Source organism: Narcine bancroftii, chromosome 5 (genome assembly GCF_036971445.1).
Source record: "Narcine bancroftii isolate sNarBan1 chromosome 5, sNarBan1.hap1, whole genome shotgun sequence".
Lineage (NCBI taxonomy): Eukaryota > Metazoa > Chordata > Chondrichthyes > Torpediniformes > Narcinidae > Narcine > Narcine bancroftii.
In genome coordinates, this window is record NC_091473.1 from 87,053,978 (window position 1) to 87,069,820 (window position 15,843).

General features: G+C 38.3%; 1 protein-coding gene across 1 annotated transcript; it reads left to right on the plus strand.

The window, feature by feature from the left end:
* The first annotated feature begins 1,047 nt into the window (after window positions 1–1,047).
* On the plus strand, window positions 1,048–12,892 carry LOC138762735 (nmrA-like family domain-containing protein 1). The gene is made up of 5 exons (XM_069936311.1): window positions 1,048–1,311; window positions 3,193–3,289; window positions 9,155–9,323; window positions 10,275–10,479; window positions 12,698–12,892. The coding sequence occupies exons 1-5, from the start codon at window positions 1,048–1,050 to the stop codon at window positions 12,878–12,880; spliced, it is 918 nt and encodes a 305-aa protein (XP_069792412.1). The 3' UTR covers window positions 12,881–12,892.
* The last annotated feature ends 2,951 nt before the right edge of the window (window positions 12,893–15,843 follow it).

Genomic DNA, 15,843 nt, shown 5'->3' on the forward strand with positions numbered 1-15,843 from the left:
TTGGGGAACTGAAATTATGTTAGTCCGGTTCCGTTTATAATCACTTGTTCGGTTCAATGTTCCTCGCTGACGAGTAACACAGATCGAACTCAGTGGAATGACGCGACCTTGTTCCAACTTCCACGGAGATTGTTTCCATTAACGTTCATCTGTGTCATTCCCCGTCGCCTTGAAGGCTCACTTGCCCAAGGCTCCAATTCCAGCCATGTCTAACTCTCCAGTATGGAATGGGGATCACAGATGGGCTCCGTTCCGCAAGATTCCACCCAGTGACACAGGGAAAGCCACCCGACTCCAGCGGCTTGAGGTGGCGCCTGTTGGCCCATGGGCCCATTTGGTTCTCTTAGAGGAAGGGGGAGTGGAAGCTGCGCTGGGGAGGTGAACTAGAGAAAGCAGAGGTTGGCCAAGGAATGAGCAGCAGATGCGAGGTGGAAAGAGCAAAGGAGTTCAAGAGGGGAAACTCAAAGGGTAGGGGGGAGAAAAAGGGGCTCAGACTGGTGGGAGAGAGAGAGAGAGAGCGAGGCACACAGACAATAATCTCTGCACAAAGTTGCAGGCAGGATGAGGCAATGTAGAAACAGCTGGGCGAGGACACGCTCCACTAACCGTCCCATGTGGAGACACAGCGACACCATTGCAATCACACCACTCATCTCCTACTGAAATTCTTATCTAAAATTTTGCTTCAAGCGGTTTAGCATCTGAGACTTGACTAGTTTTCTATACTGCACGTCTACATAAACAATATTTCTTCCTGTTTTAATCCCCAGGCCAGGTCTGGTCATTTTAAACTCGAGTTCTATATTCAACAAATCGCATTTTCAGATCATTTCCATCTCAATCAACCTCTCCGTTCCCAGCTACCTCGCAGGCAACGGCAGAATTGCTTCTGCTCTAATACAAATGAAATTCTTCCCAATATTAGTTTTGGTTAAATTAAAATTGAAGGGCCCAGGGATATTTCTGTGGTTTTTTTTTCTGTTTAATTTATCATTTGAAGAAATAAAAACCTCACCAACTAAACTTTTAATCCTTCCTTTCCAGAGAATGACAGAGACTGTGTCTGTTTTTGGTGCTGACAGGCAGCAAGGGAATGCAGTTGCCACTGCCTTGCTGGAAGATGGTGGCTTCACTGTGCGTGCAGTCGTGCAAAAGTTAACCTTTCCATCTGCCCAACTGCTCCAGGCCGGTGGAGCACACATCATGCTGGCTGATATTGATGACCCAGCAAGCACTGACTGTGCCCTGAGTGGTGCTGACAAGTGTGTTGCCATCACTCACACCAACCTCAACACCAGGGACCCTCTGCAAGTTGGTCAGACTGTCTTTCAGTGAAACATCTAAATCCAGGGTGAGCCCTATTGTTTCAGTCAGTCTCACAACAGACAGTTTAATTAATTGCAAGACATTAATGCATATACAATAGGGCGCAAATGAAGAATTAGAATAGTCTTGCCTTTTACACAGCAAAGTGACAGCGTGAAACACTTTACCAGGACACGAGAAACGTTCAAAACATACTGTCACAGAAATGCACTGAAAGGAACAAACCTAACTTGTATCACTGTGTGTCTGTTTAAAAGTAGCTACATTTACTCACCAAGCATACAGTACATACTAGCACAGTATTGTGAGACCACTGTCATAATCACCTGTGTCCCTGGGCAAGAGTGAGAAAGGGTGAGGGATGGAACCCTGTTTTTCAAAAGAGACTGGGAAGTTTTCCATTTTGGTGGTCTTAAGGAGAACAAGCCACTTTGAAAATTTAAAAAAAACCTTGATCAAAGTTCAAAGTTAATCTCTGCCTAAAGGATAGAAACAAATAGTGAAGGCAAAAATCCAGGAAGTTTCAGACAAGCAGTCTATAGCTAAGAACGTGGAAAGGAAATTGAGGAAGAGATGGTCGATCACTCTTTCTTCTTTGGCTTGGCTTCGCGGACGAAGATTTATGGAGGGGGTAAAAGTCCACGTCAGCTGCAGGCTCGATTGTGGCTGACAAGTCCGATGCGAGACAGGCAGACACGGTTGCAGCGGTTGCAGGGGAAAATTGGTTGGTTGGGGTTGGGTGTTGGGTTTTTCCTCCTTTGTCTTTTGTCAGTGAGGTGCGCTCTGCGGTCTTCTTCAAAGGAGGTTGCTGCCCGCCGAACTGTGAGGCGCCAAGATGCACGGTTTGAGGCAATATCAGCCTACTGGCGGTGGTCAATGTGGCAGGCACCAAGAGATTTCTTTAGGCAGTCCTTGTATCTCTTTGGTGCACCTCTGTCACGGTGGCCAGTGGAGAGCTCGCCATATAACACGATCTTGGGAAGGCGATGGTCCTCCATTCTGGAGACGTGACCCACCCAGCGCAGCTGGATCTTCAGCATCGTGGATTCGATGCTGTCGGCCTCTGCTGTCTTGAGTACTTCGATGTTAGGGATGAAGTCGCTCCAATGAATTTTGAGAATGGAGCGGAGACAACGCTGGTGGAAGCGTTCTAGGAGCCGTAGGTGATGCCTAATCCAATAATCCAATAATAGTCGATCATTAATCCAATAAATAAATGACCATGTAAACAAACACCAACATAAAAAGGCTTTCATACCTTCCCTCTCAAGTGAACTGAGCATTATGCACGAGAGAAAGACGATAGGCTGCAGGCGCTGGGATTGTAGTAAAAACACTGAAATGCTGGAGGAACTCAACTGGTCAGACCAGCACTTCAACATTTCAGCAGTGAAGTCAAGCCTTTTTAAATGCTAATGTTTTTGAAATGCACTGGAGAATACTGCCAACTGGTAATATTACCAGCACCCATATCTCAATCATCTTTTCTGTAGGGTTTGTACCCAGGCTGTTCCAATGTATCTGCTGAGATGATGAAGTCTGTGTGTGATAGTACAGACCTATCACCAATGTATATAGTTATAGTATCTAGAGTGTAATGACTGTGCTTACAGCGATTGGCTAAGAGCTTAGCCACGCCTACTGTCTGGGCCTTAAAGGGTTGTGTCCCTAGCCAGGTCGGATCATTCCAGACTGGTCGGCCACCCGTGAAGAGCTCCTGTCTTTTGCTAATAAAAGCCTTGGTTTGGATCAACAAGTCTTTGGTTCTTTCGTCGAGCTCTACACTGTGAAAGGAACAAACCTACCTTGTGTCACTGTGTGTCTATTTAAAAGTAGCTACATTTTCTCTCCAAAGACTTTTCACAGGATGAAATTTTGCAGGGATACAGGATAGCTGAGGCATGCAAGAAGTTCAACATCAAGCATGTTGTGCTGGAGGAGTCACGTGATGGAGTAGTGGCCGGTAGGGGAACTCCAGCCCTCTCCAGAAAAGTAAAAAAAAGGTAGAGAAAAAACAAAGGCACTAACACAGAAACCATAACAAATTGAAAGTGAAAGTGTGGAGAAAATGGCAGCAAAGAAAGAAAAACCAAAAACAACGGGAAGAAGAAGGAAGGACGTCGGAGGAGGAAGGTGAAGGCCTGACCGGTACGAGGAGGCCAGCCGTGGAGAGAGCCCACTCCCTGAGGTCAGTGGACACCCCGAACTCAGGACTACAAAAATGGCTCACGGAGCCAAACAAAAGTGCACAACCAAGCATGACAAAAATAACACCGACTGGAGGGGGGACCAGCTGAGGAGTAAATCTCCACAGCTGAAATTGACAAGTACAACAGAACAGCAAGACTCTCAACAGGAAAACATAGAAAATAACGAGAACAAGAAGGAAGAGAATAAAAATAGGAAATCAAAGAAACAACAGATGACCAACCCAGAGGAAGAAGATCAACACCAAGACACTTTTAATAAAAATAAGAAGAACAAGAATACCCAACAAAATAAAATAAACAACCCATCAAGAAAACCAGAAGAGACAGAGGTAAAGGACACAGATCCTGGAGTGGACCCAGAAGAAGAGGAGGAAGAACACAGAGAAATGGAAGATGAAGGGAAGGGCAAGTACATGGATATATTTTTTTTAAGAATATATAGAAACAGTGAAAGAATGGCAGTCACAAGAATTCAATGAAATAAAAAGAAGAATAAAAAGTACAGAAGAAAAAGTGAATAGATTAGAGATGATCATGACAGATATAGGAAAAAGAGTAGACAAGGTGGAAGAATGAGAAACAGCCACAGAAATGGAAGTAGATGACTTAAAAAAGAAATTAGAAGAATCTGATAAAAAAGTTAAAGAAACACAGGAGCTGTTAGCTCAAAAGATAGATATAATGGAAAATTATAATAGAAGAAACAATATAAAGATAGTGGGCCTTAAGGAAGATGAAGAAGGCAAAAATATGAAAGAATTTATAAAAGAATGGATCCCCAGGGACCTAGGAAGACCAGAATTATAAGAAGAAATGGAAATATAAAGGGCACACAGAACATTAGCCCCTAAACCACAACCACAACAAAAACCAAGATCCATTCTAGTAAAATTCCTAAGATATACAACAAGAGAAAATATATTGGAGAAGGCAATGAAAAAAATAAGAGAAGACAAAAAAACCACTGGAATATAAGGGTCAAATTTTTTTTTTCTATCCAGATATAAGTTTTGAACTCCTGAAGAAGAGGAAGGAGTTCAATGCAGCAAAAATGACCCTATGGAAAAAAAGGTTATAAATTTATGTTAAAATACCCAGCGGTACTTAAAATAGTTATTAGTTATTCCGGGGCAGCAAAGCAAACTATTCTCAGATCTGGAAGAAGCACGAAAATTTGCAGAACAACTACAAAACAGACAGAGAGATGAAGAGATGTAACAAGAACAAAAATGACAACTATATATATAAATAGAGTATAAGTAAGAACTAAGAAGGGAAAGAAAGGGAAGAAAGGAAGTAAAGAGGGAATTAAGAGAGTGACCTTTGTTATATATGAAGATTAAAATCTTTTTTGTGGGGGCTGGGTGGGGAAGAATAACAGTCACTGCGAAATCAGCTGACGCTTGCGAGCGGATTCGCAAATCCAAATGGAGAGGGGAGATGTGGTTGCCCGACAAGGAACAAAGGGCAACTCAGAAAGGAGAAGGACTATTGGGGTTAAAGGAATTTTAGATATGAGAATAGTGGAAATATTTTATGTTTTAGAAATGTTGTCTTATAATGTGTTCAAAAAAAGAAAGCAGAAATGGATAAGAAGGGAAGGTGCGGACGAGGAAACGGAAAGGAAAGATAAACAAAGTATGAAATGACTATGTTGAACTAGATGACTTTAAATATTAATGGAATCCATAACCAAATCAAAAGGAAGAAACTGTTAAATTTACTGAAAAAAGAAAAAATTGATATAGCATTCATACAAGAAACACATCTAACTGAAGTGGAACACAAGAAATTAAAGAGAGATTGGATAGGACATGTAACAGCAGCATCATATAATTCAAAAGCCAGAGGAGTAGCTATATTAATCAATAAAAATAGATCCAGCAGGGAGATATGTAATAATAAAATGTCAGATATATTCAGAATTTTGGAATTTACTCAATGTATACTCACCTAATGAAGAAGATCAAAAATTTATGCAAGATATCTTTTTGAAGATAGCAGATACGCAAGGGAACATACTAATAGGAGGAGATTTTAACCTTAATTTGGACTCAAACATGGATAAAACTGGAAAAAAAACTAACAGAAAGAACAAAGCAACCAAATTTATAATTAAATTGATGCAAGAAATGCAACTTTTGGATATATGGAGGAAACAACACCCAAAGGAAAAGGAATATTCATATTATTCGGGTAGACACAAAACATACTCAAGGATAGACCTATTCCTGTTATCATTCCAGATTCAAGGGAGAGTTAGGAGAACAGAATATAAAGCTAGACTATTATCGGACCACTCACCCCTGTAATTGGCAATAGAGCTAGAGGACATCCCACCAAGAATGTATAGATGGAGATTAAACTCCATGCTACTTAAAAGACAGGATTTTAGAGAATTAATTGAACGACAAATTAAAATGTACTTTGAAATAAATACAGAATCAGTGAAAGATAAGTTTATACTATGGGATGAAATGAAAGCGTTCATCAGAGGGCAAATAAGTTATGTAACTAAGATGAAGAAGGACTACAATCAGGAAACAACAGTTGGAAAGGGAAATAACAAATATAGAAAAAGAATTAGCAATAAAGGAAGATACAACTAAAAGAAGAGAATTGGCAGACAAAAAAATAAAATATGAAACACTACAAACATATAAGGTGGAGAAGAACATAATGAAGACAAAACAGAAATATTATGAGCTAGGAGAAAAAACGCACAAAATTCAAGCATGGCAGCTTAAGACAAACTAAAAGAATGGTATTGGCATTAAGGAAAAAGGACAAACAAATTACATATAATCCAACGGAGATCAATGAAAACTTCAGGGAATTCTACGAGCAACTATATCAAACTGAAAACGAAGGGAAAGAAGACAAAATAGATGAATTTCTAACTAAAATTGAACTACCAAAATTACAAACAGAGGAGCAAAATAAATTAATAAAACCATTTGAAATAGAAGAATTACAGGAGATATTTAAAAAACTACCGAACAATAAAACACCAGGAGAGGATGGATTCCCAATAGAATTCTATAAAACATTTAAAGACTTATTAATTCCTCCCCTCCTGGAAGTAATCAACCAGATTGATAAAACACAAAACATACCAGATTCATGCAAAACAGCAATAATTACAGTAATACCAAAGACAGGGAAAGATCCACTAGCACCAGTGTCATATAGACCAATATCTCTACTTAACTCAGATTATAAGATGATAGCTAAACTATTAGCAAACAGATTGGCTGACTATGTACCAAAAATAGTAAATCTAGACCAAACTGGATTTATTTTAAAAAGTCGAACAACGGACAATATCTGTAAATTTATTAACAATTCATGCAGTAGAAGGAAATAAAACTCCAACAGTAGCGGTTGCTTTAGACGCAGAGAAGGCCTTTGACAGAGTAGAATGGAATTATTTATTCAAAGTACTACAAAAATTCAGCCTACCAGAGAAATATATTAATTGGATTAAAGCATTATATAAGGGGCCATTGGCGAAAGTGATAGTAAATGGATATATATCAAAACAATTTAACTTAAGCAGATCAACAAGGCAGGGATGTCCACTATCTCCTTCACTGTTCACTTTAGCTATAGAACCACTAGCAGAACTGATAAGAACAGAAAATAAAATAAGAGGGATAAAAATAAAAGAGAAGGAATTTAAAATCAGTCTATTTGCAGATGACGTTATAATATACTTAACAGAACCAGAAATATCAATAAAAGAATTACATAGGAAATTGAAGGAATATGGAGAAGTATCGGGGTACAAGATCAATGCAAATAAAAGTGAAGCAATGCCAATTAATAATGCGGATTTCACAAAGTTCAAGAAAGAATCACCATTTAGATGGCAAACACAAGCAATGCGATACCTAGGTATACAACTAAATAAAATTCTCGGCCATCTATATAAACTAAATTATCATCCATTAATGAAAAAATTACAAGACGACTTAGAGCATTGGAAAGACTTACCACTAACACTGATAGGAAGGATAAACTGTATTAAAATGAACATTTTCCCAAGGATACAATACCTATTTCAGTCATTACCAATTCACCTAACAAGGAAATTCTTCAAGGAGTTAAAGAAAATAATAAGGAAATTCTTATGGAAAGGGGGGAAACTGAGGATAGCACTAGATAAATTAACAGAATGGTACAAACAAGGAGGCTTACAACTACCAAACTTAAAGAATTATTATAGAGCCGCACAATTAAGATACCTATCAGATTTTTATCAAACAAGGGAAAAACCAGATTGGACCAGATTAGAACTAGATAAAATAGGGGAGAAGATACCTGAACATATACTATATAAATGGGTTGAAAAATTGGTGCAACGTAGGAATTCACCAGTATTGCATCATCTGCTCAACATTTGGAAGAAGATTCATGTAGAAAGGAATAAAGCAAATTACCAACTACCAAAACTAATATTGACGCAAAATCAACTAATCCCTTTCACAATAGATAACCTTTCCTTTAGAGAATGGGAGAGAAAAGGGATCAAAAGAATAGAAAATTGTTTTTCGGGAAATAAATTATTATCCTTTGAACAAATGAAGGATAAATATAATATAACTCACGATACAATGTTTGCATACCACCAACTGAAAACCTACTTGAAGGACAAATTGGGAAACAGTCTGAGGTTACCAGAAGGAAGCAATTTTGAATATGTCATTAAAGACACAATGATAATTAAAAAATTTGTATCAAACTGCAAGAAAAGGAGAACAAGGAAACAAACGGTAAACCTAAACAAAAATGGGAACAAGATCTAAACATAAAGATAAAGAATGAAACATAGGAAAAGCTATGCTCTGGAACTATGAGAAATACAATAAACAAAAGTTAAATAAATGGGACCCAAAGGTATCAGACAGATGTGTTCGCTGTAAAAAGGAAATGGGAACAACAATTCATGCAATTTGGACATGTGAGAAAGTGAAAAAATTTTGGGAAGATCTAAACCAGATATTAAACAAAATCACAAAAAGCAATATACCAAAAAACCCAGAGATCTTCCTCCTAAGTAATATAAGAAATAAAGAATTTGGACTCGATTTGGATGGAGCACAAAAAAGATTTGTTATGATAGCCCTAGCTGTAGCAAAAAAATGTATTATGTCAACCTGGAAATTAGAAGACAACTTGAGAATACAACAATGGTACATAGAAATGAATAAATGTATTCCATTAGAAAAAAATAACATATAATTTAAGAAATAACATCACAATATTCGAACAAATATGGGAGCCATTCATGAAATACAATAGAGAAATGCTACCATGGACTTCCACCACCTAAAATGACAGAAGGATAAGACAACGAAAAGAACTGACTCAGTAAAATTTCTTGTTTATTTTTATTGAGTGACAACATTGTTTAATGGGTTTAATGTATCTTATAGATTGAACTTCAAATGAATGGGGAAGGGGGTGAGGGAGGGAGGGAAGGGAGGGGGAAAAAGGGGGAGAAAATGACACTGTACATATTCAAGAAAAAAAATGTCTATATGTATCTTCGTCAATATGGTTTATAGTGTGAAAAATAAAAAAAATATAACAATATAATTATAATTATAACAAAGCTCATCATGTCCACAGGAAATACAGCCTCCAGGCCAGGCATTTGAATGCAAAAGCCTGTATCAATGATTATATGAATGAACTTGATCTTCCCAAGACCGAGATGATAGTTCCATTTTACTTTGAAAATTTTCTGACAAAATTTAAACCAAGGCCAGCTGGAAATAATACATAAAATTGGTAAGGAATCATTTTTTTTAATATGATTCACTAATATACACCCTGCTATTATAATCTTAAGAGGAAGAGAATTTTAAAGATCAACAGTAAATTCTTCAGTCCATCATTCTAACCATTCAGCATCAGGCTGAAATAAGAGGTGATAAGAGGTGGATTTGTATAATTATAATTGCTCATGTTGCAGCCACCCAACCACAGGAGGTGTCTGAGAACTCAGAGATTCCCCATTGTTAAAGGGAGATGGGGAAGCAGCCAACCTCAATGTTACAAGTCCATGCACCAACTTTGAGTACTTACAATGTAGGAGATACTGATCAGATACCATTCTTGGTTTAGGAGGTTAATGAAAATCTGCTAAAAACAGTAGAATTGGACCAATAAGCAGCACCTATCATTTGGACCATTATGGTGATCAAATATTTGGACCTTGAAACGTTGCCACACATTTGCCTGGTGGTTATAGTTTCCTGAAGCAGGGAACTTCTCAGAGATTGTCATCCATGTCATGGTTTTGCAGGGAAGGAATAAGTTAACAAGAGCCGTAAAATAGGAATCCTGAATAATGGTATTCTAATCATATAGAAGTATTTGGGCGATCATTTATTGGCATCCTCTGAATATGACTATCTGCTGGCCAGGCAGGTACCAAAATTAGTGAAGAAGCCCAGATATATATCTTTAAACCATTACCAATAATCCAATTGGTTGCGAGATTTCTCCCTGTGAATCTGTATTTGGAAATAGTGGATGGTAACATCCCATAAGCACAAGATTTGCTGATAAAAAGTTAGTTTTCAGAGTTTAAAGAAAAAATAAAGGTTTTCACATCAAATTCAATGCTCAAATTTAAATCAGTTTTGCTGTAATTTTGCATATAGGGCTCACTGAATGTTGAATTTTCAGAAGGAAATATTTCAGGTGTCATGTATTTAGAAATTGTACATTCCTTTCAGCCATTCCGATGGGAGAGGTTGCCATGGATGGAATGAGCATCAAGCAGATTGGTCGCATTATGACAGCCTTGCTCAAGAACCCAGAGCGCTGGATCAAAAAGAGTTGCTTTTTGTCCGCAGGCAGGCTGACAATCCAGGAATATCCACAAATCCTGACACATCACTTGCATCCCAAACAGTTTAAAGATTCCCAGGTAGAGCTTGTCAAACAAAAGCTGATTGTTAAATGTGATTATTTTTACTATAATAAAGAAAAACAGAAAAGTCTGAAAATACATCTTCAGCAGCATCTGTGGAGAGTAAAAGTTAATGTTTTAGGTCCAGGAAAGTCTCTGATAAAGTCTCAGTTCTGAGACATTAATACCTCTTTGTCTCCTCAGAGACTTTATGACCCAATGAGTGTTCCAACATTACTTTTTATTTCGGATTCTCAGCAGTTGCAGTCTTCTTTATTTTCATTTACTGTGATTGTTTTTATCCCGTGTGGCAATCTCAGAGAGCTACTGTTGAGGCATTAGGCTCATTGATGATTGTAAATCTAAACAAGACACACAAAGTTCGTGTTCACAATGATTGTAACATCGTATGCCAAACAAGTTTAGACAAACTTCATCGCAATCTCATGCGAATTTCAGGTAGGCAATGTGACACGACACATCAAACCAAACTATGCTAGATCTGGTCTGCCAACACCTGGTGTTTACTTACCAGTCTCTGCCTGTCCAGAATGATCTTCTCTGGAAGCAGGAGCCCAAACAAACTAACCACCCACGGGGTACAAATATCTGAGCTCCACCCTGGTGTATACTGATGGCCTGTGAAAGTCAAGGGCCTTGAACTTTTATAATCTGTGACATTCAGAGCCATTACAAAATGATTGAACAGGATTAAGCAATTAAAAACAAATATAAATAGTAAAATTTAAAAGCACTATAAAATACAACCATTAAAATAAAATACCCATGTTCCCAAGGTTGACAATGCATTCATTGAAAGATATCCATCCCTTTATTCTTTGATGTGTGAACTTCTGACCCTAAGGATATTGTAGGCTTTGTCCATCTAAAGGTTGGTTTTGATTAATCTAATCCAGTTATTCCACCTGCTCATTTTTGTGTTCTGTATATTCTCTCTCTGCTTAAAGCAAGATTTATCACATCACCTTCTATGTTTTGGTTAAACATATTTCCTTTTTCTCCTGAACCCTGCAACCTTGTGAATCCTGATTTTGCAATGCCAAGGCTTTTTCTTTTTAAATATTTTTATTTAAGTTTTAAAAACCACAATTAAAATTATTAAGAATAAATTGAAAAAAATTATATAATTCTCTCTCTCTCTCTCTCTCTCTCTCTCTCTCTCCTTCCTCCCTCCCTCCCCCCCAACCAGCCATAAACCCCTAAAAAAGAGAAAGAAGAAAAAGAATGAAAAAAACACAAATAACTATGGAGCTGAGAATTACCACCAGAACGAGTTATTGAGAGCTCTGAAACTTTCAAACCAACATATTGCAAGTATGGGCTCCATATTTTAAAAAAAAATAATAATTATTATACAAATTATAAGTTTTTTTCAAATGGAAATCAAGAACATAATTCAGCATCCCATCTCTGTATTCCTAAATCTATATTAATTTCCAAGTAATAGCTATGCATTTTCTAGAAATAGCTAAAGCTAATCGTAAGAATTCAATTTGAGAATGGAGGACCATCGCCTTCCCAAGATCGTATTATATGGCGAGCTCTCCACTGGCCACCGTGACAGAGGTGCACCAAAGAAAAGGTACAAGGACTGCCTAAAGAAATCTCTTGGTGCCTGCCACATTGACCACCGCCAGTGGGCTGATAACGCCTCAAACCGTGCATCTTGGCGCCTCACAGTTTGGCGGGCAGCAGCCTCCTTTGAAGAAGACCGCAGAGCCCACCTCACTGACAAAAGGTAAAGGAGGAAAAACCCAACACCCAACCCCAACCAACCAATTTTCCCTTGCAACCGCTGCAATCGTGTCTGCCTGTCCCGCATCGGACTGGTCAGCCACAAACGAGCCTGCAGCTGACGTGGACTTTTTACCCCCTCCATAAATCTTCGTCCGCGAAGCCAAGCCAAAGAAGAAGAAGTTAACCTCAATTTAAGACTAATTATTTTAACATTACTCAACAGCCAGGGTATGAATGAATGTTTTCCATTTATACAGTTTCAATTCTTTTAACTAATGCTGTTCATATTCTGTGAAATGAGAATGATTAGATATAATTTGGTTTCCTGATTAAAACAATTCCAAAAACAATAAAGGGCAATTAAGATGTATATCTTTTAAGATCTTTCAATGCCAATAGATTAATTACATTCATGCTGGAATCCAACACAAAGTTCTCCAAATAATAATGATGCTTTCCTTTTATCTTTCTGTAACAGATTTCAGTTCAAGAGTTTGTGAAGTCTTTTGGAGGACCAGGGGCTGAGGACCTTGGGAATATGTTTGAATTTTGTAAGAGAGGTGGACAGAAAATGAACATTTCTATGAGCTTCAAACTCTATCCAGAGTTACAAACATTCCAACAGTGGGTTTCAGCGAATACCACTTCACTGGATAGTTAACATGGGCAACTGACGAGCTATGGATCGTAATGCCAGTTTCTGAAAGCAAAATGTGGCTCTTCATTACATTTATGTACCAAAACCTGGAATTCAAAAATCAAGTTATTCTATTGGGTTTGTGTGTAAAAATTTACTCTGTCAAAACCCAACAACCTTTGTGCACTGGGGCAAATCAAATTCCACTTGCAGGCTGTAGGCCATTTGCTTATAGGTCTCTGGTTGTGTGCTCCTATTGTAGTACTCAACAGAAATGTGAGTACAACCACATGTTGATTGAGGAATTAATATTGGCCAGACCACTTCAGACAGCTAAGGACAAAAGTCAAGTGCAGTATTGAGTGAGTGCACTCTGGGAGATGCTATCTTTTGTTTTAATCAAAGAACCATTAATTAGGCTATGGTACCATGCTGAAGAGGAGGAGGGTTACCTGTGTCCTGGCCAGTATCACAATTAACATGCCTAAAAAGATTTTATAGTAATGTTGGCTGCTATGTTTCCTTCTTTGCAGCAGGGACTATATTTATAAATACATCATCACCTATAAAGTGTTTTATAGTGTTCTGAGAAGGGCATAATAATTAATTTGTACAATCTTCTCCAAGTATGTTTGCACCATCATCCAGCTCGGAGTGTGAACATTAAACCACAGCCACAGGAAACAACAGCATCTTGTTAAATTGTTAGCAATTTATTATCAATATGTTGGGTTCTAATCAGTAAACAGTTTTAATTTTCAGCCTTGAGAAAATTTCATGATATAAACCATTGAAAAGTAGTCAAGCTAAAAAAAAGGTTAACTTGATAGAGACAAAAAGCGTTTTAAGAAGACACTTACTTTCTGCATCCTGCTATTTCATAAAACTCAAGGATAAGTTTACTTAATGGGTTCTTCTGAGCAGAGGGAAATTCTCTGAAATATACCCTTTTACCACAACTAGACTGAAAAACTACAGCCATAATCTGTACTTAATTTCATTCAGTTATATACACATGTTGCTCAGAACTGCATGTATATCATGGTGAACAATTTCCAAATACAAACCACGAACTTAAAAGAGGCTCTTTTAAGACCAATTTATTCAATATACTTTGTGCCTGAAAAGACACAAAGCCTATTCAGAAATGACCAAGTGGCACCCGTCTGACAGTTTTGTACTTCAGGCTGCACACCTTCATTTCTTTCTGTGCTATTCTTTACCATATCTTATTGCAACATCTAGCTACTTTTTTTTTCTGGAGCCCTCCACTTTTAAATTGGATTCTTTCCTCCACTGGATGAAACATTTCTAGGTAAGTTCCAAGGTGGCGAAGGCAACTAATGGAAGCTCAACGCACATAAAAGAGTTGTAATGGCACAGGAGGAAGCTGTTCACTTCACCTAGTCCAATGTCTCTGTGGTGCAATCTCACCAGTATAACTCCCCATTTTACCCCCAGGCCTCTGCAGTTTATTTCCCTCATGGCTGTCTAATTTCCTCTGAAATTAATAATCAAGTTTACTTCCATCTGTCTCATAAAAGTTCCAGGTTATTACCCCTTATTGCATTAAAATATTCATCCTCATGCCCACCCTATATCTCGTCCCCAAAACTTTAAACCTCTGCTGTCCTGTGTAGCAAGATGCAGTGCTGGAAGTGGTTTTACAAGCAGACCAGTTAGATATCTCATAGTATAAGAAGCCAGACATAGGACAGAGCTACAGAGAGGGATCCATTGCTATGGAGCAAAGACAGCATAGCTTTACAATTCTGAGATACACAGAGGTCTAATAACTGGATAGATGTGAAATTTCCCCTCCCACAACTTCCTTTACTCAAAGAAGAACATAAGTATCTGGAACGTAACCTTGTGAATTCTCCACCCCAGAACATTCTAGTAAGTCTCCACATCTTCTCAAGGACTTCCACATACGTACTAAGGGGTCACCATCACAATGAGCATAAAACTCCAGTTGTGTCCAGTAACTGACCCAGGTACAACCTGTACAAGATCATTATGGATACCAAGAGGCAGTACCAAAACATCTGTGAGGACCTTCTCCATGACTATTCTCAGCATTGCAGCTCCACAAGGCTGTATATTCAGCCCTAGACCATATTCGCTTCACACCCATGACTGAGTAGCCAAACACTGCTCCAACTTCATCTATAAATTTGCAGATGACACCACTATTGTAGGATCTTTAACAGGTCAGAGAACAGAAGGGAGATCAAGGGACTAGGACAACAACATCTCCCTTAATGTCAGCAAGACAAAGGAGTGAGTTATAGATTACTGGAAGAGGAGCCAAGCTCACTCCTTGGTTCATAACAACTGTGCGGAGGTGAAGAGCTTTAATTTCTGGTGTAAATTTCTCTAGTGGCTTGTCCTGGTCCACACACATTAATGGAATGGCCAAGAAAGCACACCAGGGTTTCCATTTCCTCAGAAACCCAGCACGTCATCTGCTTTGCTCAACATCTTTTACACCCAAGATTGCAAGAAACTGCAGAGGACTATGAATATGGCTCAGGCCATCACACCTATCCTTTCCCCTCCACCAACTTCATCTACAACTCCCGCTGCCTTGGAAAAGCAGCCAACATATTTTAAAAAACTCATCCCATCCTGCCCATACTCTCCATGACAAGAAGATTCACAAATATGAAATCACGCATCGCCAGATTCAAAGATGGTTTCTGTCCCAAGTTATTAGACTTCTGTGTATCTCAAAATTGTAAAGCTATGCTGTCTTTGCTCCATAGCAATGGATCCCTCTCTGTAGCTCTGTCCTATGTCTGGCTTCTTATACTATGAGATATCTAACTGGTCTGCTTGTAGAACCACTTCCAGCACTGCATCTTGCTACACAGGACAACAAACTTGATCTGAAACAACTTTATACTTTCTCACCTTCTTTTCAGAATTTTGCTTCTATTAACTTCTATTCAATACTTCTTTCTCGTTTAATTTCTTTCTTCTCT